Source organism: Onychomys torridus, chromosome 3 (genome assembly GCF_903995425.1).
Source record: "Onychomys torridus chromosome 3, mOncTor1.1, whole genome shotgun sequence".
NCBI classification, from domain to species: Eukaryota; Metazoa; Chordata; class Mammalia; order Rodentia; family Cricetidae; genus Onychomys; species Onychomys torridus.
Window position 1 is genome coordinate 28,863,293 of NC_050445.1, and position 23,881 is coordinate 28,887,173.

The 23,881-nt window shown below is 39.9% G+C and overlaps 1 protein-coding gene and 1 gene segment (V, D, J or C); one reads left to right on the forward strand and one right to left on the reverse strand.

Moving 5' to 3' along the window:
* The window catches only part of LOC118579709, a 506,004-nt gene that overhangs the window by 69,278 nt on the left and 412,845 nt on the right, over nucleotides 1-23,881 (reverse strand).
* On the forward strand, nucleotides 6,180-9,399 carry LOC118579710 (anionic trypsin-2). 3 transcript variants are annotated; one of them, XM_036181276.1, is made up of 5 exons: nucleotides 6,180-6,231; nucleotides 7,178-7,337; nucleotides 8,164-8,456; nucleotides 8,843-8,979; nucleotides 9,250-9,399. In XM_036181276.1, exons 1-5 carry the CDS (start codon nucleotides 6,192-6,194, stop codon nucleotides 9,397-9,399), a joined length of 780 nt encoding a protein of 259 aa, XP_036037169.1. In that variant the 5' UTR covers nucleotides 6,180-6,191. The 3 variants fall into 3 exon arrangements, with proteins under 3 accessions (XP_036037169.1, XP_036037171.1, XP_036037170.1); XM_036181278.1 differs by having other exon boundaries at nucleotides 8,203-8,465; XM_036181277.1 differs by having other exon boundaries at nucleotides 8,203-8,456.

The following is a 23,881-nucleotide window of genomic DNA, read 5'->3' on the forward strand; positions in this document are numbered from 1 at the left end:
GATTTCCAAAGTGGCTGTACAAGCTTGCATTCCCACCAACAGTAGAGGAGAGTTCCCCTTGGTCCACATCCTCTCCAGCATAAGCTATCTTTTTTTTTTTTTTTTTGATCTTAGTCATTCTGATGGGTGTAAGGTGGTATCTCAGAGTTGTTTTGAATGCATTTCCCTGATGATTAGGGTTGTTGAGCAATTCCTTATATGTCTTTCAGCCATTTGAGCTTTCTCTGTTGAGAATTCTCTGTTTAGCTGTATAGCCCATTTCTTAATTGGACTGTTGGGCATTTTGATATCTAATTTCTTGAGTTCTTTATATATTCTGGATATCAGCCCTCTGTCAGAACAGAGAGGGAGAACAAGAAAAAAGAGACCATGGTAAATGAAGACCCCATGGGAATAGGAAGAAGCAAAGTGCTAGAGAGGTCCACAGAAACCCACAAAGATACCTCAACAATAGACTACTGGCAATAGTCGAGAGAAAGCCTGAGCTGACCTACTCTGGTGATAGGATGGCCAAACACCCTCACTGTAGTGCTGGAAATCTCATCCAATAACTGATGGAAGTGGATGCAGAGATCCACGGCCAGGCCCCAGGTGGAGCTCCAGGAATCTAATCAATCGGTGAGAAAGAGGAGGGATTGTATGAGTGAGAATTGTTGAGACCAAGATTGGAAAAAGCACAGAGACAAATAGCCAAACCAGTGGAAACACATGAACTATGAACTTATAGCTGAGGAGCCCCCAACTAGATCAGGCCCTCTGGATAAGTGAGATAGTTGATTAGCTTGAAATATTTGGAAGGCACCCAGGCAGTGGGACCAGGACCTGTCCTTAGTGCATGAGCTGGCTGTTTGGAACCTGGGGCCTATGCAGGGACACTTTGCTCAGCATGGGAGGAAAGGACTGGAGCTGCCTGGATTGATCTATGAGGATGAGCTGAATCCCCAGGAGAGTCCTTGCCCTGGAGGAAATGGGAATGGGTGGTGAGTTGGGGTGGGGGGGCAGGAAGGGAGTACAGGGGAATCTGTGACTGATATGTAATATTAAGTCAAATTATTAAATAAATAAATAAATAAATAAATAAATAAATAAATAAATAAATGGAAACATAAAAAAATATACAAGAAGTCAGAAGAATATAAGAATAAAAAATCCCAAGTATAAAATACTTTAAAATAAAATAAACACCAAATTTGAGAATTACAAGAAAAATTTAAAGAAAAAGAAGTAGAGAAAAAAGAAAGTTAAGATATAAAGCAGACCTTCACTGAGTCCTCTAGTGGGTGTAACTTATTGGAGGGAGATGTTGCAAGTCCTGCCTGGAGTCTAGTGTACTTCATCTCTGTTGTCACCATCTTGGTGACATCCCACTCACCTTGTGGCATGATGGCTGTCAGGTCAAATGGATGCTTCCAGTGGTAGATCTGCCTTCACTTTAGAAGCTTCTTTATTTTGAATGCCTGGATCCTGCTCTGGTGAGTTTTGCACCTTGTGAGCTGGAAGTGTTCTCACTTTCTTCAGAGGCTCTCTGGTTTTTGTTTCAAAGACACAAACATCTAAGCTGAGCAGTGCATCTTGAGTGTATTCAGGAATACAAAAGATCGCATTCACATCTGCACTGGAGGGGCAGAATAGGGGGATCTGGGTGCCCTTCTGGCTATTTCCAGTGTTTTCAGATTCTTCCCAGTAGCAAATCATGTTATAGAGTCAAAGAGACAGTGGAATTGGGGGGTCTTAGAGGCTTGGACTCACAACTCCCAGTCTTGCCTGATAGAAAACTATATATAGTAGAGATGCAGCAACAGAGACAGGGGACTACCTGTGTTCTAGAGTTCTAGGTGAACCAAATAATTTGTAGGCCAAAGACTTGCTCTTTGTCACATTTCAAGGCCTCACACTGAGTCACTTTCCAAAGCCCCAGTTTCTTACTGCATAAGGTGCTCACCATGGAAGGACACCAGACCCTGACCTTCTCTGACTCCCAAGGCAATCTTCTATGCCAAATGTTCAGCAAAGCATCACCAGGCTAGCTGATGATACTTTTCTTTGTTTTCAAAATCTTAAAATCACTCACTCTTAGTCAGTAGGCCTCTCCTCAAGATAGAGTCTGGCTGTACGTTCTCAGAGATGGGATGTAGTAGGAATTTTAAAGGTACTTGTTAATAAAACTCAAACCCGAGGCCAGTTATTGGGGTGAATGCTGGAAGATCAGAGACACAGAACAAGCCACAGTTTCCTCACCTTGCCAGTCCCTCAGCTGGTTTTGTTTTCTCCAGACTGGAAGCTTCTGAGTCCTCATCCCAGTGGTTCTCAGCTGAACTGTGTTGCTCCAAAGCCTGAACGCTTCTCCAGCCAAATGCTTAACTAAATACATGCTTTTCTCTCTTCTAATTCCTGGTCCTCAAGCCTTATATACTTTTCTCTTTCTGCCCCCACTCCTTGGGATTAAAGGTTGGGTTTCTGGGATTAAAGGTGTGGGTCACCATGTTTAGCTGTTTCTAAAGTGGCCTTGAACTCACAGACCCACCTGGCTCTGCCTCCCAAGTGCTGGGATTAAAGGTGTGTACCACCACCGCCCAACTTCTGCTATAGCTTACTCTTCCCATTTTCTAGCCACCAGTTTTGGCTTTGTTCTAGTGGCTGTCTGTTCTCTGACCCCAGATATGTTTATTTCAGGGAACACACAATATTTTGGGAACACAATACCACCACAATGGGACACTGATATTTTCACAGGGGCTCTTCTTTATTACCCTGACTCTTCTTATGTATGTGTGCCATGGGGAAAAATTCTAATACACTGTCATTTCTGAAACATCAATCTATCCTTAATATTTTAAATCTACTACCACTAGAGAATTCTCTATTTACTTTACTGCAGTGAATGAAACGTAAGAACGAATATAATGCGCAAATGACATTTCTCTGGGCATGAAGCTTTCATGTGATTTATAAACTCAAATGACTGATGAGAGGTAGTGCAGAAAGCAGATGATCTAGTCCAATAAGCTGATAACCCACAGCTAACTTAGGACCCTAAGCCTCTGTCTAAAACTTCAGAATTTGAGTGTGTGTGTGTGTGTGTGTGTGTGTGTGTGTGTGTGTGTGTGTGTGTGTTTGATAACATAAAGCACTCTTTACTATCCAAAGTTAGTGAATGTAGGACAACATATTCAGGAAAAAAAACTTCTTTAGATAAAGCAAAATTCTATTGCAGAGGAGAAAAATGATGGAGGAAAGGAGCTGAGATCTGAAAGGAAGAGAGCCTGGAGGTACATAAGCATCTATAGAGTAGTATATGGACCTGGGGCTCAAGAAGGAGCTAAGGAATTTGGAGAAGACCTGAAAATGAAGACAATGATGTATAAGCTAAAAACATCTGCCTTTCACGCTAAGGAGACAACAGAAAGATTCCTCTCTAAGACAGTGTATCAAGTGAATGCTGATCTTCAAGTTTGAGCTACAGAAATGCTTAAGTCCTCAGATGGTTCCTTTTACATAGAGTATTAAGGACCAATCTGAAACTCTATTTAGCCAAATTCATTTCTTATATGTTGCTAATTTCTTCACTGTGGGCCATGTGTCAGGGTACAAGGAAATGTGGAGACACTAAAGTAAATGTCTCACCTCTCCAGGAGTATTCCCTCAAACCAGCCCCAGCAAGCAGCATGCTAATTACATTGTGGAAAATTCCAGACCACACATAGTGAAATCCTTCAATACTATAATCTAGCTGTGAACACAGAGTATGTGCATATGTGTTTGGCATGCAACCATGACAAGGATAAGTCTCAGGCAAAATACAGAGTGGAATGCAAATTCTGTGTTCATAATATGTCAGGAGACCAGTGCTTCCAAGAGGCAGTGGATGTGTAATTTGTTCCATGATGACCTCGTATTTGACAGTCACCTGCAGCAAATCTCACACTCTGACAAATTACATGTTTTCATGAAACTTTGGGAAGCATGTTGGTTTTAGATTAATTTCTTGGGTAAAAATGAATTCTTGTGAATCCATCCTTTCTGAATACTTCATACTAAAACATTTGTGAAAAGTAAACTTGTGAGAACTTCTAAAATCTGTCAGACATTGTTCAGTAGGACAGATCTTCCACTTAGGCTTGTGCTCAAAAGCCTTTAGATTGGATGTAGGATACAGAAATGAGAGCATTTAGTAGAGGTACTTTGTTGTAAAGCTGGTCTAACAATACTAGGAACAGAGCCACAGCATAGCCTATGAAAACAATGTTGGCCTTCTGGTAGTTCATTCTACATTTTCCAATCTCCAGTCATCTTACCATCACCAACACAATTGCCACAATTAAAGCCAAGTTTTCCACTTCCATTTAGCATCTCTAGAACATTAAATATGTTTCTGAAAATTGATATATAATCTCAACTCCAACTTACATCTCCCTAGGCCTACGTTTGGAGTGGAGAAAATCAAAGATAAGCAATTGATAAGCAAGGCTCCTGCAACTGACTATGTGATTAGATTCACATTGACACATCATCAGTCAATGAGCTCCTCTGGCCAGGTTTTACCTTATTAATTGAGGGCTGGGTCTAGCTAGAACTCTGGCTACCTACAAAATAGAGAATTACAGAATTCCCATTAGAATACACTGCTGACCAGTTAGGGGTTGCTGACTGCCATAAGCCTAGCATGTTTTCTCTAAGCTTGGCAATAGTTTCCTGCTCTCTACCTATACTTATCTGGAGAATGTCCCTGGGCCTCAAGGACTGACCTTATCTGAAAGCTGCCTTTGAACCAAAAGCCTGACTCTAAACTAGATTCCTGCTTCTTCTTTAGCTTGACCCTTGGCACAGATCCCTGCTAAAAGGACTTGTGCTGAGGAGCTCTGCTATAGGACCCTACTGCCACATACTAAGCCTTGTGATAGGAATGTGACACTTAATGCAAATTAAGATTTGTCCCTAGGCTCCCCAATCTTATAGATTCCCTATACTTAGGAATAAAGTTGAGCTGATTCACTGAAATCAGTCTCCCGCCCGGAGGCCTCTCTCTTCCAGCTCATGGGCCAAGTACAAAGCTTTCTGTCACCCCTTTTGCCTCTTTCCCCAGTAGACCTGGTGGTCAAGAGGCCAAGAGGGAAAGAGAACTTTCACAAATCCCCCCATATCTATACACAGCCAATTCTCTGATCAGAGCCCAGACTCCATCCAAATGTTTTCTAATATCTAAAACATCATGTACACTCTTAGGTTAGGAGGCATCTTTCTAGAATATAGGGCATTTATAATTAATGCACTTTTTTGGAGCCTGGATGACTCTTAAAAAGACACACAATGCTAGCAAACTGTAAAGGAAAAAATGACCACAATTTTGGTGGGAGTATTCCACTCCTGTAATGTATCAAATAAGATCATACAAAACTTACATCCATCCTCTTCAAGACACCCAGAACCAATGAGTCGGGTTAGAAAAGAAAGCCCAAACTTGTTAGGAACTCCTCACCTTCTGCTTTTTTCATTATTCTAGTTCTTTTTTTTTTTTTTGGTTTTTTGAGACAGGGTTTCTCTGTGTAGCTTTGGAGCCTGTCCTAAAATTCACTCTGTAGCCCAGGCTGTCCTTAAACTCACAGATATCTGCCTGCCTCTGCCTCCCGAGTGCTGGGATTAAAGGCATGTGCCACCACCGCCCAGCCCATCATTTTGCAGAGCTCAGAGCCCTTTAATTTCATCTTCCTATTCAGTAGATTGTTTGGCTTCTCAGGAAAAACACATGGACAATACTGATTTGCTACCAGGTGGTTTCCAAACAGCCCCACTAGCGACCAAAACCAGGCCATCCTCAAAGTTTCTTCAATTAACATCCACAAAGTCAGAGGATTTCTAAGGATCCCAGATGCTATTATTTCTTCCTAATTCATCCCCTAACATTAGGAATCCCACTGTATGGACAAGGGCTTGATGTCCTCTAATTGATCTATGCCAGTGACACCTTAACAATCATTGGTTCTCACTCTCTGGCCTGAGAAAACAAGTTTCCTTGTCACCTGTAAGTCTCCTAGTGACAAGGGTGTCCAAACAGCGAAGCTGATGCAAGACTCTGGGAAAGAGAAACGTGCAGTTATGTTTGTGCAGGAGGACAATGACCCCGCCACTCTCCTATCTCTCCTAGGGAGCTATAAATTCAGGCTCTCTTCCCATGCTCACTACCTTCTGCCACCATGAGAGCTCTCCTGATCCTGGCCCTTGTGGGAGCTGCTGGTGAGTTCCATGACTTTCTCCAAGCTCTTTCCATCCCATTAACTAGAACATATGAACTGTACTAATGCCGTATCTCTATCTACTGAAAGTCTCACCAGCTTCACAAATCTTCTCCCCATTTTCCTGGGCTCTGCTTCTTTGTCTTTCTCACCTCCCTTTTAATTGGCACTCAGCAACAGTCTTCTTTGTAATTGGTACCAAAAGCAGGGAATGTTGAAAGGTAGGCATGGCAGAGGTTCCGTGAAAAGAGCAAGCATGGCCACTCCTTGGCTCAACAACTCTGTGATAATTCTTCCATAGGCATTTTTAAAGAAAAGTGTACATGAAGACATGAAAAACTTATTTTTGCCCAAGATTTGACAATATGTGTCCTGTGTCTTGTCTGTTTATGGAGTTTTAAAGTCCCCAAATGAACTTAATCTTACCAGTCATGCATTGAAAGTTAACAAGTGCTGTTACGTCGGCCAGTTGCTGACCCCTCCCTTTGCTATGTCTGAGTTGGCTGGGAATTGCTTTCTATTCTGGACTCAGTCTACAGAGTTTATTTCTGTGGGAAGCTGGCCTAGGTCAAATCATCCTGAAACTCCCAAAAGGCAGCATGCAGGTGGCACAAACAAGAAATAGATGTAAAAAAAAAAAAAGCAGGCCGTGGGCAAACCTAGCCTCTAATGGGATCCCAATAAGTGTGTGCTTAGGTAGTTCTTGTTGGTCCAACCTTGATGATCAGAAGAGATCTGAGCCCTGTAGGAACTACCTATCTGTCCTGCAGAACCTAATACTGGGAAGCTCTACAATTCATGTTGCCTATTGTGCACAGTGATCCCAGTTTTCCTATACTCATTCTGCTCACTAAGAAATCCTAAAAGTTTAAGCGACCATTGAGCAATGACTTCACATCTAGCACTTTGATAAATTGGTTTATTCTCATTTCCTATCTCCATTCAAGTTGCTTTTCCTGTTGACGATGATGACAAGATCGTTGGAGGATACACTTGCCGGGAGAGTTCTGTGCCCTACCAGGTGTCTCTGAACTCTGGGTACCATTTTTGTGGAGGTTCCCTCATCAATGACCAATGGGTGGTATCTGCAGCTCACTGCTATAAGAGGTAAGTGATAGGACACTGGATATAGAACACATGGGCTGGGACATGATTAGAACATAGCACTTGGGCAAGAAAAGAACTGGTGGAAGCAGCTCAATATCATGAGCAAGATTGAAATTAGATGCAGAAGAGAAACCCTCTCACTTCCCCAAAGAAATCCATAATATAGCAAGGATTATGGGCCATTAAACCCTAAAGAATTGATCTTGTTATCATAGACACCAGTGAGAATATCAGACAAGAACTTGGTATAAGGAACAATAGTTAAAAATAATAATAAACACCAGGTTTTCAGAAATACAGCTAACTATTGGTTAAATCAATGCAGTCTCTACTGTGTGCTCTCAGTCCTCAGTAGGTGTCATAATGATAAGGTTTCTTGAGACACTAAATCCAGGGCTAGATTCTGGCTAAGTTTTTCTGGAGTCAGAAGCAAGAATGTAAACTTCTCTCAGCATCCTATGTCACACTGGTGTGGGTCCTGGCACAACTCTTTGGTCTCCACAGGATTAGGTTCTACATAGTAATAGTTTTTAGCAAAGCAAGAAATATTTGTCATAGTTCTTACTGTATTAAACAAACACTCAGAAGGTGAGATGTACATCAAATGTCAACTTGGGTCCTCATTTCTGGATGTATCAGGATCTGTGGTATGGCAGTACAAAAATCAGCCCAAACTGCACTCCTTTATTTTATGCCCTATATACCAACAACCTCTGTAGATTAAAGGGCCAGGGTGCCTAACCAGAAATTGTCTATCACAGAAGAGCTTCTCCTTTGAGTTACCCCTGAACATGAAGTTTTAGAACCTGTAGTGTGTTTTTGGCAGTGTGTTGAAAATCTCAACCATGTCTTTTCTTTCCAACAGCCGCATCCAAGTGAGACTGGGAGAGCACAACATCAATGTCCTTGAGGGCAATGAACAGTTTGTCAATGCTGCCAAAAGCATCAGGCACCCCAAGTTCAATTCGAGGACCCTGGACAATGACATCATGCTGATCAAGCTATCTTCTCCTGTGACCCTCAGTGCCAGAGTGGCCACTGTAGCTCTGCCCACCTCCTGTGCACCTGCTGGCACTCGGTGCCTCATCTCTGGCTGGGGCAACACCCTCAGTACAGGTGGTAAGTATGGCATTTACCTACTCCATCCCTTCCTCCCCATGTTTTCCAAAACCAGACATGTCTCTGGATTTGAACTTCTTTGCTTTCACCTTCCAAATATGTTTGAAATACCAACTATGAGAAGAGTGTACCTGGTAGCAAAGGGCTACAAAATACCATGAAGTTCACTCCCTGTAACCTAAAGAGGACAAATATACACTGTGTTATTATGCTGAAAACAGGATCAACAATGGTCATTTTACAGTTTTAGAAACCTGTCATTCTTTGCTGGAATTTATACTCTTAATGATTTCTCTGGCAGTTAGCCATGGTGTTCAGGGATAAATTATTGATACTTAGGGTGCTCTAATACCTATTTCTTCTTTGATCACTACTTGTTTTCAAAGTGAATAACCCAGACCTGCTCCAGTGCCTGGATGCCCCACTGCTTTCTCAGGCTACCTGTGAAGCCTCCTACCCTGGGAAAATCACCAACAACATGGTCTGTGCTGGCTTCCTTGAGGGAGGCAAGGATTCTTGCCAGGTGAGTGGCCCCCTTTGCATATGGAACACCTCTTCTCCTGGAAGTGAAATTTGAACATTCAATAGAATGAGACTAGAAGGATCATGCACTGGGATCAGGAAAAGTGATCTCTATTTTGGATGTCCTTTCATCTCATTAGTAAGATCAGAGGATGTTTTTCAATGAAAAACAAATGCAGTCAGGAGGTGACTAGAATGGGTCTTAATGTAAGAGTAGATGTGACCTTTTTCTTCATGTTGCTGCTTTAAACACTGTATTTCTCCATTGCAGGGTGACTCTGGTGGCCCTGTGGTCTGCAATGGACAACTTCAGGGCGTTGTCTCCTGGGGCTATGGCTGTGCCCAGAAGAACCTCCCTGGTGTGTACACCAAAGTCTGCAACTATGTGAGCTGGATTAAGGACACAATTGCTGCCAACTAGAGATCCCCAATCTCTCCTCAGTCCCTGTGTCAATAAAGTGCATTTGTGATCACTACCTGTTTCTCTGTCTCTAGTCCTTAGCTCTGGGAGGCAAGCTCTTACCTGAGGGCTTTGACATCAGGCAGACATTCTCCACTGAAAGTCCTCCTGGACTCAAAAGGGGCCTCATGAAACAATCATCAGCAACATTTGAAACACAGCAATAATTCCAGTGGAACCATAATACGGAGTTTATTTCATTTTACTGTTTCAAGAAATGTCATGTCTGAAGAGTGGAGCTGAAGAGTTTTCTTCCTGAGTACATCAAGGGTAATTAAAGTTCTAAAGTATGCATACATTTTTGTGGTAGACAATACTACTGATTTCTTTCACTATGGCAGAATCTCTTTGTACCCAATATAAACCTTAGCAATGATTAATAACCTTGGCTTCTGAATTCCCTGCCTCATATTCATTTTTAAATCTTTGAGGCAAAGTCTTGCTCTGTAATCCTAGCAGGCCTTAACTTGTGATTTTCTTGCTTCACACTGCTGAATGCTAAGACCATAGGTTGCATCAACAGAGCAGGCTCTCTACCTAAAAATGTTCATGCCAATGCAACTCTACTCCATCCTAGGAGTGGGTGTCCTATTTAGATAATGTCTCACTTGACATCCCCAATTCCCACTTATGTTTCTATAGAAGTTTTGGATCTAAACCACTCACATCTCTGAGCAATCTGCTTTCTGTTCATCTCACACAATAATACTAATGTGCATGTACTGTCTTGAGAATTCCCATAGACATGCTCACATTTATTTCAGTTCCTTCTGTAGTGGTATTCTAGTGCCACAGCTACAAAGCAACGGTTCAGAGAAGGTTGTTCACATACCCTATCCCACACCCAGAGGATGATAGAACTACTTATTGTCATAATTGCTTAGCTATTTGCATGCCCACACTAGCCTCTTTTCTCTTCCTACTGGGTGGTCTCAGATGCTGGAAGAGCCTATCCTACTTCATCTTTGACATCTTTCAAGCCTACCCTCACCAACAAACACCCATGCCTGCTTCCATGCACTTCCTGAAAATATTCCCCAGTCACAGCCTTCCTTGAAATCTCTCTACTTCTAGAGAGTTCTTGCTCATTGCATTCTTTCTGATTTAACACTTTCCTGATTTCCCACAATGTTCAAGGCACCACCAAAGCTTCTTCTTGGGGAATACAGTGCACTATTTTGTCTTTCTCTTGGTTTCCTTTCTATGCCTGCAATAAAACTCTCTGACCAGCAGTAATTTAGTGGCTTACACTTCAAGGTAGAGGATATCATTGAGAGATATCAGGGGAACAACTCAAGCAAGACTTTAAAAGCATAAACCATCAAGAAATGCTGTTTCCTGTTTTACTTTCAGGCTTATTCTCTCATTTAAACAATTTTGTTCTTTAAGAATTTCATGCATTATATTTTGACTATATTGATACTCTCCATTCCTCCCAGATCTCCCCATCTTTGCTACCTATCCAGCATGTGTCCTTTTCTTTTTCTTTTCAGACACATCAAATCCTATTTGTGCCACCTCTGTGTTCTTGGATGTGTGTTTTTCCCTGGAACATGGCTTACACTCTCAGAAAACAAAAAATGACTCCACCTTTCCCAACAGCCATCCATTGTCAATTACTCCTCAGCTGGATGTGGATCTCCATGCCTACCTACCAGATCCCTGCTGGGTTTGGTCAGCCTTAAGTGTTCATGGCTCTTGTTCATAATCACTATGCATTTATACATGCTGTTACCCTTTTGTATACAGAAGACACTCTTTCCTTATCATCATCTACAACCCCTGGCTCTTACACCTTCTTTTGCAATTGTCCCTGATCCTTATGACAAAGTTGTATGATGTAGATAGACTACTTAGGGCTATACACTCAGAAGCTTTTCATTTTTGGCATCTTGACCATTGTGAGGCCCCTTTTATCACCATCTAGTGAAAAATATTTTTGGATAAAGGTTCAAAAATCACTCTTCTACAAGTATAATAACAAGTCATTAATAGTCCGTTGAATTCTATGCTCAATTAGCAAAGTAATAGTAGTAGCTTCTGCCCAAAGGGCCAGTGACATTTCTGGCCATAGGTTCTTGGTCCTAACAGTGATGCTAGTTATGAATTTCAGCTTGTGTAGTGGGCCTAAAATCCAGTCAGAAAATGGTTGGTTACTCCCATGATGTTTGTACTACGATTGCTCTTATGGCCATGTAATCACAGGCCAATCATTAGTGTACATCACAACATTCAAGCTGGGTAAGACTAGTGACTACTATCCTTCTCTGACAGTGTAAATGGCACCTCACAACATTATGATATCTAGCCTGTAGAAATGAAGTTTCCATATCAGTACTAGTTTACTTTCTTCATGTTTTATAACACCTCTATGTGGTGTCTTGAGCAATGGGACTGTATCAACAAGTTCTGGAAAGTAAGCAAAAGTAATCACAATAAACTGTACTCTTTGGGGTTATATGGGACCTTGGTGGACAACAATTCCAAAAGATTTAACCGTTTCCAGACAATGGGCTTTTTATTTCTAGTTTGTGGTTTCTAGTAGGAGCATTTTTACATTGTTACAGGATAACTCAATTATTAACTCTATTTATGTATATGTACTAATATTTTAAGAAGCTTTTACAATAGTAAGCATCCATGTGACATTTTGAAATGTCTTTAGTATTGGTTATCCCTTTTTATTATGCCCCCACCCCCTCATGCATGCTCTAAGTCTTCTTATCATCTGGGACCCTATTCCACTTCCTTCTATGTAGGGACACCAGACTCACAATACCAAATTCTTTACATCCTGACAAGTGCCATTGGACATATTTCTAAGTAGAAATAATAGGTTCCCACCACCAACTCCAACCATTTGTCCATACAGGCCTAAAACCTTGGCCTCGTCTTTATGTAGACATCTTGGCAACTCTATACATTCTTATGCCTGAAGGGCCACCCTCTCCAGGCAAGGGCTGCAGACTTTATACTGTCAACTCCATCCACTCCTGTGACCTGGCTCAGGAAACATGCCCCACATCTGTCTTAACTCACTGTCCTCTGCCTGTCACCATTAAGGTAGGAATTTAGATATCTTCGCCAACTCCATAGACTTGCAATGCTTAAGTATGAGTACTGTGTACCTCCCCTAAAGATTATCTGAATCTTCTAACTTCTAAAGAAGGTCAGTTCCTGGGCTTAGAAATTTCATCTAGCTAAAGCTGAGCTGGAACTACTTCTGATACGATATTTGAACATCAACACTGAGTTGCCTCAACACTGAACCCTAAGCCACATACAGTTACTCTATAACCTGATCAGTTAGGGTAACAGGAAACAGAGATTCCAATACTCAGCAAAAGGGACACAAGGTCTGCATACCAGGAAACATGGTTATATTCTGACTCTGGTTGCATAGGTCCCATCACAAAAACACAAGCATGAATAAACAAGACAGTATGCTCAGCCACATGTTGAAACTATCATAGTAATGTTTCTCCAGAAAACTAAATGAGCTAATGCAAGAGACAATGGTTTCAGAATAACAACAACAAACATGGTCAAGGAGTTTAAATAGGAAATGAACAACTGCTACCATGAAGATCATGAAAACACAAACAGTTGAATAAAGGGAAAGAAAATCAAAGTATGAAGCCAAAATTTAATGAAGGGGGAGAATCTCTGAAGAAAAGCCAAATGAAATAAAACTCAATATGAAAAAACTCAGAAATTCACTCTGGCCAGGAAAGTTGATAAGCTACCTCAGATCTTCACCTCTCCTTCCTCTCCTTTAAATCTGATCCTTGAGCCTCATCCCTGCCTCTGTAGCAGACCATCTACTATAGCCCCCCTTCCCCTCTGTCCCTTCTGCACTGGATCAAGTAGATTTCCCCTCCTAATTTCCTCTTGGAGTCTCATTGCTGTATCCCATGCCCGGACTCCAGCAGATATCCCCCACCTACCTGCAGGCCACTTCTGCCACAGAAGCAAATGGCGCAAGTTTGGATCTTCACCTCTCCTCCAATACCCTTGGCCTCATACAGCTCTCCTGCTATACCAAACCTCCAGGCTCATCTTCAGCTCTGTACCAGACCACCTGCTACAGTGTCATCTCCCTCCCTGACCCCATGTCTAGTGAAATCCATTCTTCATTTCAGAGATGATTAACTGGTCTTTACATAGTGGGATTAAGGTTTTTAAGTTTAAACAACAACTACTATAAAGGTCAAGCATGGTAGGCAGACTCCAGACTGAGATGTTCTGGCATGAGCATTCTGGTCACCTTGCTCTTGTACCATTCTTCCCCGATCTCATGAAAGACACAGATAACAGATTCTGTTAACTCATTTTCAGATATGAAGAATTTGCATCTCTGGGAGAAGTGACTTTTTCATAACAGATCTCTGAACCCCTTCCTCTGATCACTGAGTTTGGTTCCTATTATTCTGTGACTACAGAGTGGAATGTTTCTGATGTCCCTATAGTGGAGTAAACCTCCTAAGAATACATTTTTTCCTTGTGCCCACTGGTAAGTTTAGTGAACACTCCTCATTAAGGGGAATTCTCTTTGCAACTAACAGTGAACAGTACTCTCTTTCCTTTCAGAGCACATTCTTCTTCCTATTTTATATTTTATTTTATTTTCAATAGTGCTTGAAAGATTCTTCTATGGGTCTATGTTCACCCAAAATCTACTCTGCTTCCTAACCAGGCTTATGGATTTCAGACATGGTAGAAGGGATTGGGTGAGGGTTGAGTAGGAAATACCTTACTTTGTTAGTGGAGTAAAAAGCTACATGAACACAGTGCTCCACTTTGATCTCAATTTCAAGATATTGCCTCTTATGCCTAACTCACATTAAGGCCACCTAGGAACATGGACAGCATACAAACAAGACTGTAGATATAGACTATGAGGATCCTAAGTCTCATCAATGTAGCCCTGAATATCTATATTAAACAAAACTACCCAATATGTTAGAATAAACACACTTGCTGGAAGTGTATACACGTTTTTAGGAGTAGTAAGGCTCTGAAATATGTTCAACTTGATTTCTGATCAAGGAAACGAGGTACAGGTATAAAAGGGAAGTTTATGGTTATTTAATGTAACAAATGTACAATGTTGTGCTCAGTCAATAATGATTTTTATTTTCTGTTTTATTTTAAAACATCCTTAAGACTCAGTTTCCATTTTATCAGGGTACAAACAAGCCATAGATGGGCACTACCTAATGGTGTGTGAGTTTGTGGCTATTTAGAAGACCCAGTTGGAGGCTCCTTCCTATCACGTTTTTCTCTCCACTGACACCAGATGTAGGAAATATAAGTTGGAGGTGAGTTCTCTGAAAACTATTGATGGTTCTGCAGTTACATAGTAATGGAGGAGAAACTTAGCAACAATTGGGGCAATTGGATTAGAAGGACCATATTGAGTGGAGGTGGAGGAACTGGAAATGAGAAGAAACTGCACGAAATACCAACATGGGCTTCATAGCATATATTGTGGTCCTGTTACTGGCAGGGCTGGGTAAGCGTCACCCTTCCAAACAACCACTCAGAGTTGTCATATCTGCATCCTGTTTTTCATTTATTTCTCCCTAGGTCCTTCCTAAGTGGAAGGTCTCTCTTATTACCATGTCAAATATTTCAGACTATCCTAATAATTTAATTTTTTGCAATCATATTGGTGGAAGAAATTCAGAACGGATTGATTTGAATGGATTCTTTTTCACCTCAGAAATGATCTAAAACTGGCATGCTGTCTCAAGGCCATAGGAAGTCATGGAAATTATTAGAGCATGTGAGACTGGCTGCAGTTGGCAGCTAAATGATCTGCTGACAATGAACTCAGAGTTCCCAATGGAACAAGCTGCCCACTCATTTTACGTTGGCATTTCTTCTCTTCCTGGAAGAACATGAACACAGAACTTTCAGTTTTCCTACTAGTGCACTGCTTCTTGCCACACTGTGTAAGGGGACCATCTAAGGACAGAAGTGTTTCTGTACTTAAAGTGTGAAGTCCAGATAACCCCTGGTGTGTTCCTATGAAATAGAGCCTCTTTGGAATAACTCTGAGAGGAAAGTTGGAAGTTTCTGGGTCCCACAGAACTGTTTTCGTATTTAAACTACTTTCCAATTTTATTAGCTCACCGTTGTCACCCTTCCTTATTTCTTTTATGCTTTACTACTCTACAGTTCCAACTTTGTAATGTGAGAATGTGTTCCCTATTAATCTCAACTGTTTTCTTCCATTATTTTTCCCTAGCCTACTATTCCTATCATGTCATAATTTCATTTATCCAATGAAATTTGTTTACTGGCTATGACACCAAGTATTCCTCTACTTGGTATAGTGAAGAAATTCTTCGTGTCTTTCTCTCCATTACTGCAATCTCAGTCAATATCTCTGATCCAAGGCTGCTGATTGGGAATCACATAATTTTAGACATTCTTTCTATCCCAGTTGTGGTTCATCACCATGAATTTGTGCATGATATGCAATTTTCCTGTCCCAGGTCATTGGGGGATTTTATTTATTCTAATGTTTTATTCAACATCTAAATCCAAATGAGACCTCTCTAGGTTTCAAAGTATCTAGAATTGTTTGGGATTCCTAGGTCAGACGGTGAAACTGGTGATTCCTCCATAGCACAAATAAAAATCATCAGCCTGGTTAACAAATGGGTGTCTGTATTCCAAAGCTTGAAGGAGAGCAGCAATGCAGGAGTATAGGGAACATGTGACAGGACTGCTAAAGAACACAAAGACACAGACAAGTACAGAGAGTAAACAAAATAGTCCACAGGTCTAACACTACTCCATGCAACAGACACTTGTATCCTTTTGACTAATAAATGAGCTAATCCTCAGACTGGATCTCCAAGTTCAGATGGGTGCTGGTGGCTGATCATGGATGTCAACTTGACCTTTCCTGTTGTCGATGAAAACCATACCATGCAACTGTGTATTTGAAGGAGATATTTTCTTTATTGGATAACTTGAAAAACCCATTTAGGACTGGGTCACACCTTGTTGTGGCATCCCACTTAATGGGAAAGGGAGAAAGAAGCTTTTTCTTTTTTCCTGCTTGCTCTCCTACTCACCGGCAAGTTTGAATATCCCATGACATCATGAAGTATTGCTTTACATTATTAAAACCTACTTCTTGAGAGTTGTACTGGATAGTTTTATGTCAACTTGACACACACTGAAGTCATCTCAGAGAGGGAAACTCAATTAGCAAAATGCCTCCATAAGATCAGCTTGTAGGCAAGCCTGTTAAGCATATTCTTAATTAATGATTGATGGGGGATAACCAGCTTGACCTGCTTACGTGACCACTGGCAGTGGGATCAGGATCTGTCACTGGTGCATGTGAGAGCTTTTTGGAGCCCAGTGCCTATGGTAGGATACCTTACACAGGCTTGTTGCAGGGATAATGGCTTGGATCTGCCTCAACTGAATGTATCAGGAAGTGGAAATGTGGGGTGGGTAGAAGGGGGACACTGGGGGTGGGGCAGGAGTAGGGAAGAGAGTTGCATCTGTGGTTGGAATGTAAAATGAATAGAAAATCTATTAATACAAGAGGGAAAAAGGCATTTTCTTAATTTGTGATTGATGTCAGAGGACCCAGTCTATTGTGAGTGATATTATCCCTTGTCTGGCGGTCCTGAGTTCTATAGGAAAGGAGGATGAGCAAGCCATGAGGAACAAGCCAGTTACCAGCACTTCTTCCTGACCTCTGGCCCAGCTCTTTCTCCAGGATCCTGCACTGCTTGATCTCCTGCTCCAACTTCTTTCTAGGATAAACAGTTAATTTGAAATATAAGCCAAATAATTTCTTTCCTCTCCAACTTGCTTTTTGATCATAGTATTTCACTGCAGCAATAGAAAGTGCAGTTAAGTCCGGAGTCCAATAAAGAATCAAAGCCAGTAGCTTTCTAAGTGTGCTCTAGCATCAATTGCACATAGGAGGTGCTGAGACATCAATTCTCATGAAATGAACTGCTGCTATAGGATACTTGGCCTTTGTGACTTGAGGCAGCCATGACTGGACTACCTAGACCATAGCTTGTATCCCCATTTAATATGGATATAGACATTCTATCAGGTATTTTTCATTAGAGAACCCTGACTAATATAATAGGACATCAATGAATATTTACAGGTAAGCTTGGTGTAAACAGATGACTTTGGCGACAAAATATCAGCAATTATACAGAAAAAATGCTGTGCTCTTTTCAATACTTAATTCCATTGAGCTGTATGTGTGTGTGTGTGTGTGTGTGTACTATACTTTGGCAGGCATTGATTTTTGTCACACTTTGAATTATGTAACCAATCAGCAATGGATAAGATATGATTTTTACCACTGCCACAGAGATCTAAAGCCAGGCACCATCTTGAGAAGGTGCCTCATCCTTGATATTGGTCCTTTGGGAAGATTTGAAAATAATGGTGCAGTCTTAGGTTTCAAACCCAGGAACAATTTGTTGCATTGTCTGGATAGTATACAAATTCATTAGGTTAATATATATATATATATATATATATATATATATATATATATATATATATATATATATATATGATGCTCTGAGGAAAATGGATAGATTGAACAGCAGGAAATTGAGGCTATGGAAAATTATGCAATTTCTGGTTTCATCATCTAATGCAAATAGTAAGTCCTTTTCTATGTGGATTACAGGAGACTGTAAGAACTCCAAGATCCATGCATTTCTCTATTACCATATATGCTTTGCCAGGAAGCATTGAGCATTCTGGACTTACATCCTTAACTCACTCATTTCCATAGGGTCATTCATCCATCCACTGTATTATTACTTCTGAGCAATATTTGCATGCACAGGATCTGAGCAGTAGATTACTCCTTCCTTCAGCTTTCCCCTTCCAGAGCAAACCCTAGGCATCTTCTCTACTATCACATACTCTCACCATACCACTTGGCTTCGATCTTTGTTCAATTTTGTGTAAATATGGATTCCTCTAATAAGAAAAAGAAACATCCCTGCTGTCAAAGAGCAAAGGTCATTGGTGGGTGAGTAGATCCAGTTATGTTAAGACAGTTCTAAAATAAATGCAGACCTGACATTGCCAATATAATCCTGACCTGGAAGCCAATATTCTACCAAAAGCAGTAAATAAATGAGCTTGTAACTGAGAGGAAGTACAGTAGCAACATCCCATGACATTCAGCACTCTCGTTCCAACGACAGCTGGTTAGAATGTTATAGCACCCACCAGGAAACAGATATAAATCTTTGTTTTTTTCTTCTTCATCTTCTAAAACTTTTGTTTTCACTAATATTTTGTAACATTTATTTTATCTTCAAATATTTTTATATTTGTATTCATATTCTTACTGGTATCTAATTTCACACGCCTATGTTTTTATTTTACATTTGAATTTTTATGTCCTTTCACTTTTCATCACATATTTTACATGATATTCTTTCCCTCATTTTCTTGTCTGATTTATACCCACCAGTTTCTTCTTCCTTTGTCTTGCTCCCCCACTATAACTTCATTGTTTCGTCACTGTTACTTGCACCTTCACTAAAAGACAAACACTGCATAATTTTAATTTCTTGTAGAGATTGGCTTTTCAGATGTTAATATGTGCACTACAATCTGAATAACCATAGAGGTTATGCATCTTGTAAGGGATCAGGGAGAATGAGATCACTTATGGAAGGGTCAATAGGGCAGCCTTACAAACTGGAAAGGGAGAACATAAAATAGGAGGATTAAGTAGAGATGAGGCTTGGAAGTCAGGTTAAAATAAGAAGGGACAGCTAATACTAGTGTCCGTTTCCATCCATAGATAAATCTTCTACAATAGAAATTTCCTAAAATAGATATATGAAAGGAATTTAACTGAAGTCACCATATAGTGTGAGAGACAATCTCCCAAGTGAACATCTTACATCTTCAAATAAAACCCTCTGTTCCAGGAATGCATTGACTCTTGTTGAGTCATTGACTATAAGTGTCCTAGAGAGTCCACCCCTAATACCAACACCTACTGTGAAAGCTGTTAGTTACTTTTGATAAAGCACCATTGTTGAAGAGACAATTTTCTTGTCATCAAATATGGACAAATTAAGCTAGTGCCAAAAGAGAAGCTTCATCCCTACTGAACAGCTTTCACAGTGCTGGAAGTTATTGTATGCAATATCAGAGGATAAAAGCAGCATAAACAACACTGGATCTAAAACCATGAAACCAACAAAACTGATGTGCCTGCAAGAAGTACTGGTACAATAGAGGCTCAGATGGTATGGGTATAACCAGCCACAGTTTGATTAGATTTAATGCTCATCCCATGAGTTGAACTCATACCTGACTCTGCTAAAATGCACAAGAACATGTAACTAGATAATTCAATGGCTTAGGGGAAATCTTACTTCTATAATTCACATAAAGGAACATAGCAATAAATATTACTCTCTTTGACATGTTTCTATACCCATGGAGTAGAGCATCACTCAACTTTCTTCAATGCATTTGTTGACACAGATCTCACAACTGGACAACATGTAGAGAGTGACACACTTCTTAGGAATTCAGCCCTAAATGGAATGTCTTCATTAAATCTTCCTCTCTAGGCTCAGATATCTACATAGAAAAAGTGCCAGATGGATCTTAAGAGTAAGAGGTGATGGATTTCTCCAAAGAAAGAACATGTTAGAAATGTACCAACATTAACACACTCTGTTCTAGATTGATGGTTTCATTTTTCACTAACTTTTAGTGCATGCTTATGTGTATTTATATATATATATATATACATACATATTTGTGAAGATAGGCTGTAGAGTACATATACTGCTACTTGCATGTATGTTTTTAGAGTTCTTGAAATTTTAATGGTTTAGATTATTACAATATTTTACCCATATCACATGCAGTATTTACACTATCCTTGTCTTCCATCCCTGACCTTTTCCTTCTGTACAGTCCAATCTATCAATGATGCCTCAAGTATGATTTCTATTTCATTCTTTGATTATTTCATTTCTAACACTTATATGTGGGATTTTTTATTCATTTATTTTTGTTTCAAAATCTCAAAATTTATGTCTACTTTTATTCCCCATGTTGCTGTCTTTCTTACTAAGGCTTTCAACTGATTTCCTTATGTTATTGATTATTAATGTAATCTCTGTGTTCTTTTTGATGATTTTTCAAGTAAAGTTTCAAATGTCCATCATTCTAACTAACTTAGAGTCTTTGAATGTAGTTCTTCCACAGTTAACATCTTGAAGGAGATATGCCATTTATCTTTTAGGTGTTTTTGTATTATTATGTCAAAATATATATACCATTTAAAATAGGCATCTCTCTAAGTTGTCTTGCAGTCATCCTCTCAATGAATACTCTTCTCTCCAGATCTTTGTCCCCAACATCCTTCACATAATAAAACAGAACAGACCACCACCAACAAAACACCACTACCACAGCAACAATACTTATAATTTTTGTTTTATTGATTAATTTAAAATGTCCTGACACAAGCAACTTAAGAAGATTGCGTTTATTTCAATACACAGTTTAATGGCAGTCCATCATGGCAGAGATTTCATAGCAACAGAAGGATTAAGTGGCTGGCAATTCTTAAGAAAGTTCAGCTGGAGACAATAATAAATGAGTGTATCCAAATTGTTGTCTACTTTTTATTCCATCCTTTCACTATCCGCTGAATGATGCCCATTTTTTCAAGAAGGGTCTTCCCTAATCAATTAACCTCATACTTATAATCCTTCAAATAATTGTCATAATACTTATGAAACACAGATCACCCCTGGAAGGAATACCCAATGGTTTATTTTCTACAAGACTCTGTAATCTGCCCAGTTGACAATATTAATCATCAGAATAGTTAAAATGGGGACAAAAACAAGAGAAAGAAATGGAAAGCTTACAAACTCATAAAAACTGAAATTTACCACTAAATGAAAATAGGTCAAGATAGAAAATCAACAACAGAAAAATAGCCTACAACCTCATAGAAACTAAAAATCTATTAATGACTGAAAGATGGGTTGAGGCATAAATTAAGAAATAACTTAAAGATTTTTAGAATTGAATGAAAATGAAAATACAACACATCCAATCTTAATGAACACTCTCAAGCAGCTCTAAAAGGCAATCTTATAACCCTTATATACTTATATAAAAATTTGGGAGAGGTCTCACATTAGTAACTTATCTGTTCATCTTAAAGCTCTAAAAAAGAGAAGAAGAAGAAGAAGAAGAAGAAGAAGAAGAAGAAGAAGAAGAAGAAGAAGAAAAAGAAAGAAGAAGAAGAAGAAAAAGAAGAAGAAGAAGAAGAAGAAGAAGAGGAGGAGGAGGAGGAGAAACACGTCAACAGATTAGATGGCAGAAAAGACCCATTATGTATATGTACCAAATTTCTTAGTCCATTCTTCAGTTGAAGGGCATCTAGGTTATTTCCAGGTTATGGCTATTACATATAATGCTGCCTTTGAACATAGTTGAGCATGTGGGGAAAACTAAAGGGAAAACAAACCAAACTAGTGGGTACTCATGAAATTTAGACCAATAGCTGTAGAGCCTCCATGGGACTGACTAGGCCCTCTGTATGAGCAAGACAATTGTACAGCTTGATCTGCTTAAGGAGACCCCTGGAAGTAGGATCAGGATCCATCCTTTGTGTATGAGCCAGCTTTTTGAAGACCATTACCTATGATGGGACACCTTGCATAGCCTTGAGGGAATGGGAGGGGCTTGAACCTGCTTCAGCTGAATGTTCCAGGATCTGCTGACTCCCCATGGGAAGACTTACTTTCTTGTAGAAGGGAATGTGGCTTGGTTTGGCAGGTGGAGACTGGAGGGTTGGGAGGAGGGAAGAGGGGGCATTGATTGGTATGTAAAATGAAAAAAAAATTCTTAATAATAAAAAAGAAAAAGTTGCTCTCCAAAAGAAAAAGAAATAATTGACTTCATGGCTGAAATCAATAAAATAGAAAAAAAAAGAAAAATACAAAGGATCATTAAAACAAAGAGTTGATTCTTTGAGAAAATCAATTGATTGACAAACCCTTAGCCAAATTAATTAAAATGTAGATCCTGAAGAGACAAATTAACAAAATTAGAAGTGAAACAGAGGACATAATTCTCCTCAGCTGACTAGTGTCTATGGTATTTTAAAGTACTCTATATGCTATCAGTAAACATTAACCCATCTACAAACCCTTGGTTATACAATGGTGATCTGTCTGTATGATATGCTGGTACAAGGGCACACTACTGGGATAAAGTTGGTAGGAGAGTTGTTCCATGATCCAGTTGGATTTAAGGCTGACTTGTTGAGTTGGAAAACATTCCTGCTAGGGTGGCCAAAATCCTGAGACTAGATAGGGACCTAGGAGAAATGAAATCCTACTGTTCTACTAAAGGAACATAACAACAAAACAACTCCTAAAAACATTCTCATAGATCAGTGTCTTGTTCAATCATCACCAGAGCAGTTTCCTCCTGCAGCAGATGGCAAGAAGTAGAGAGAACCACAGGTGGACCAGATGCAGAAAGTGAGAGACCTTGGAATACTTGGTCCTAAATGGGATGTCTCCATCAAATCCCTCCCTTCAGGGTTCAGGGAATGTTGCAGAAGAGGAGTCAGGAATATTGTAAGAGTCAGTGCAGATAGAGGACACCAGGGAATCAAGGCCTTCTAGACACACCAGGACTGATGCACATATGAAATCCCAGAGACCTGTATGTGTTATTTCAGATGGAGTCCAAGCACTGAGAGGGGATATGGATACAAGCCCCCATTCCTAACCTAGAAGCTACCTCCAGTTGACAACTGCTTGCAAAGGAAAAATTAGTTTTCTCCAACAGAAGTATCACTGGATATAAAAACCACACTTAAGGACAACCCCCATGCACAGCAATAGATTACCAAAAAAAAAAAAATGAACATTATATTTTTGGAGATTTTTTTTTTTTGGCCTCATAATGCTTTGGCTGAGCATTTTACAAATCTTTTGCTTGTATGGTTTCCACTTTTGTGTTTTCATGTGATTTCTGTGTGTGCAGGTGTATGTGTTTCTCTGAGTCTTGATGTGTTTCTTGTGCTTTTTTCTTTTTCTTTTCTTCAGTTCTGTTTCCCCCTGTTTTTGTTTGTTTGTTTGTTTTTTTTTTGTTGTTGTTGTTGTATTATATTCTGGATTGTTTGTTTTCTTTTTGGAGGGGTATTTTTTGTATATTGGTTTGTTTCTTTTTGATGCAAGGTTTCTCTGTGTAGCCATGGCTGAACTGGAACTCACTCTCTAGACCAGGCTGGCCTGGACTTAAAGATCTTCCTGGCTCACTCTCCTAATTGCCACTTTAAACTCTTGTGTCCCCACTGTCTAGCAGAGTATTTGTTTTATTTTCTAATGAGAGAGAAAGAAACAGTCTGGATTGG

Bases quoted from the DNA above. Each gene is read 5' to 3' on its own strand.
- LOC118579710 (XM_036181276.1), top strand. From the start codon at position 6,192: ATGAGAGCTCTCCTGATCCTGGCCCTTGTGGGAGCTGCTG. The intron at 6,232-7,177 runs GTGAGTTCCATG...TCTCCATTCAAG, and splicing joins GGCCCTTGTGGGAGCTGCTG to TTGCTTTTCCTGTTGACGAT. The intron at 8,980-9,249 runs GTGAGTGGCCCC...TCTCCATTGCAG, and splicing joins GAGGCAAGGATTCTTGCCAG to GGTGACTCTGGTGGCCCTGT.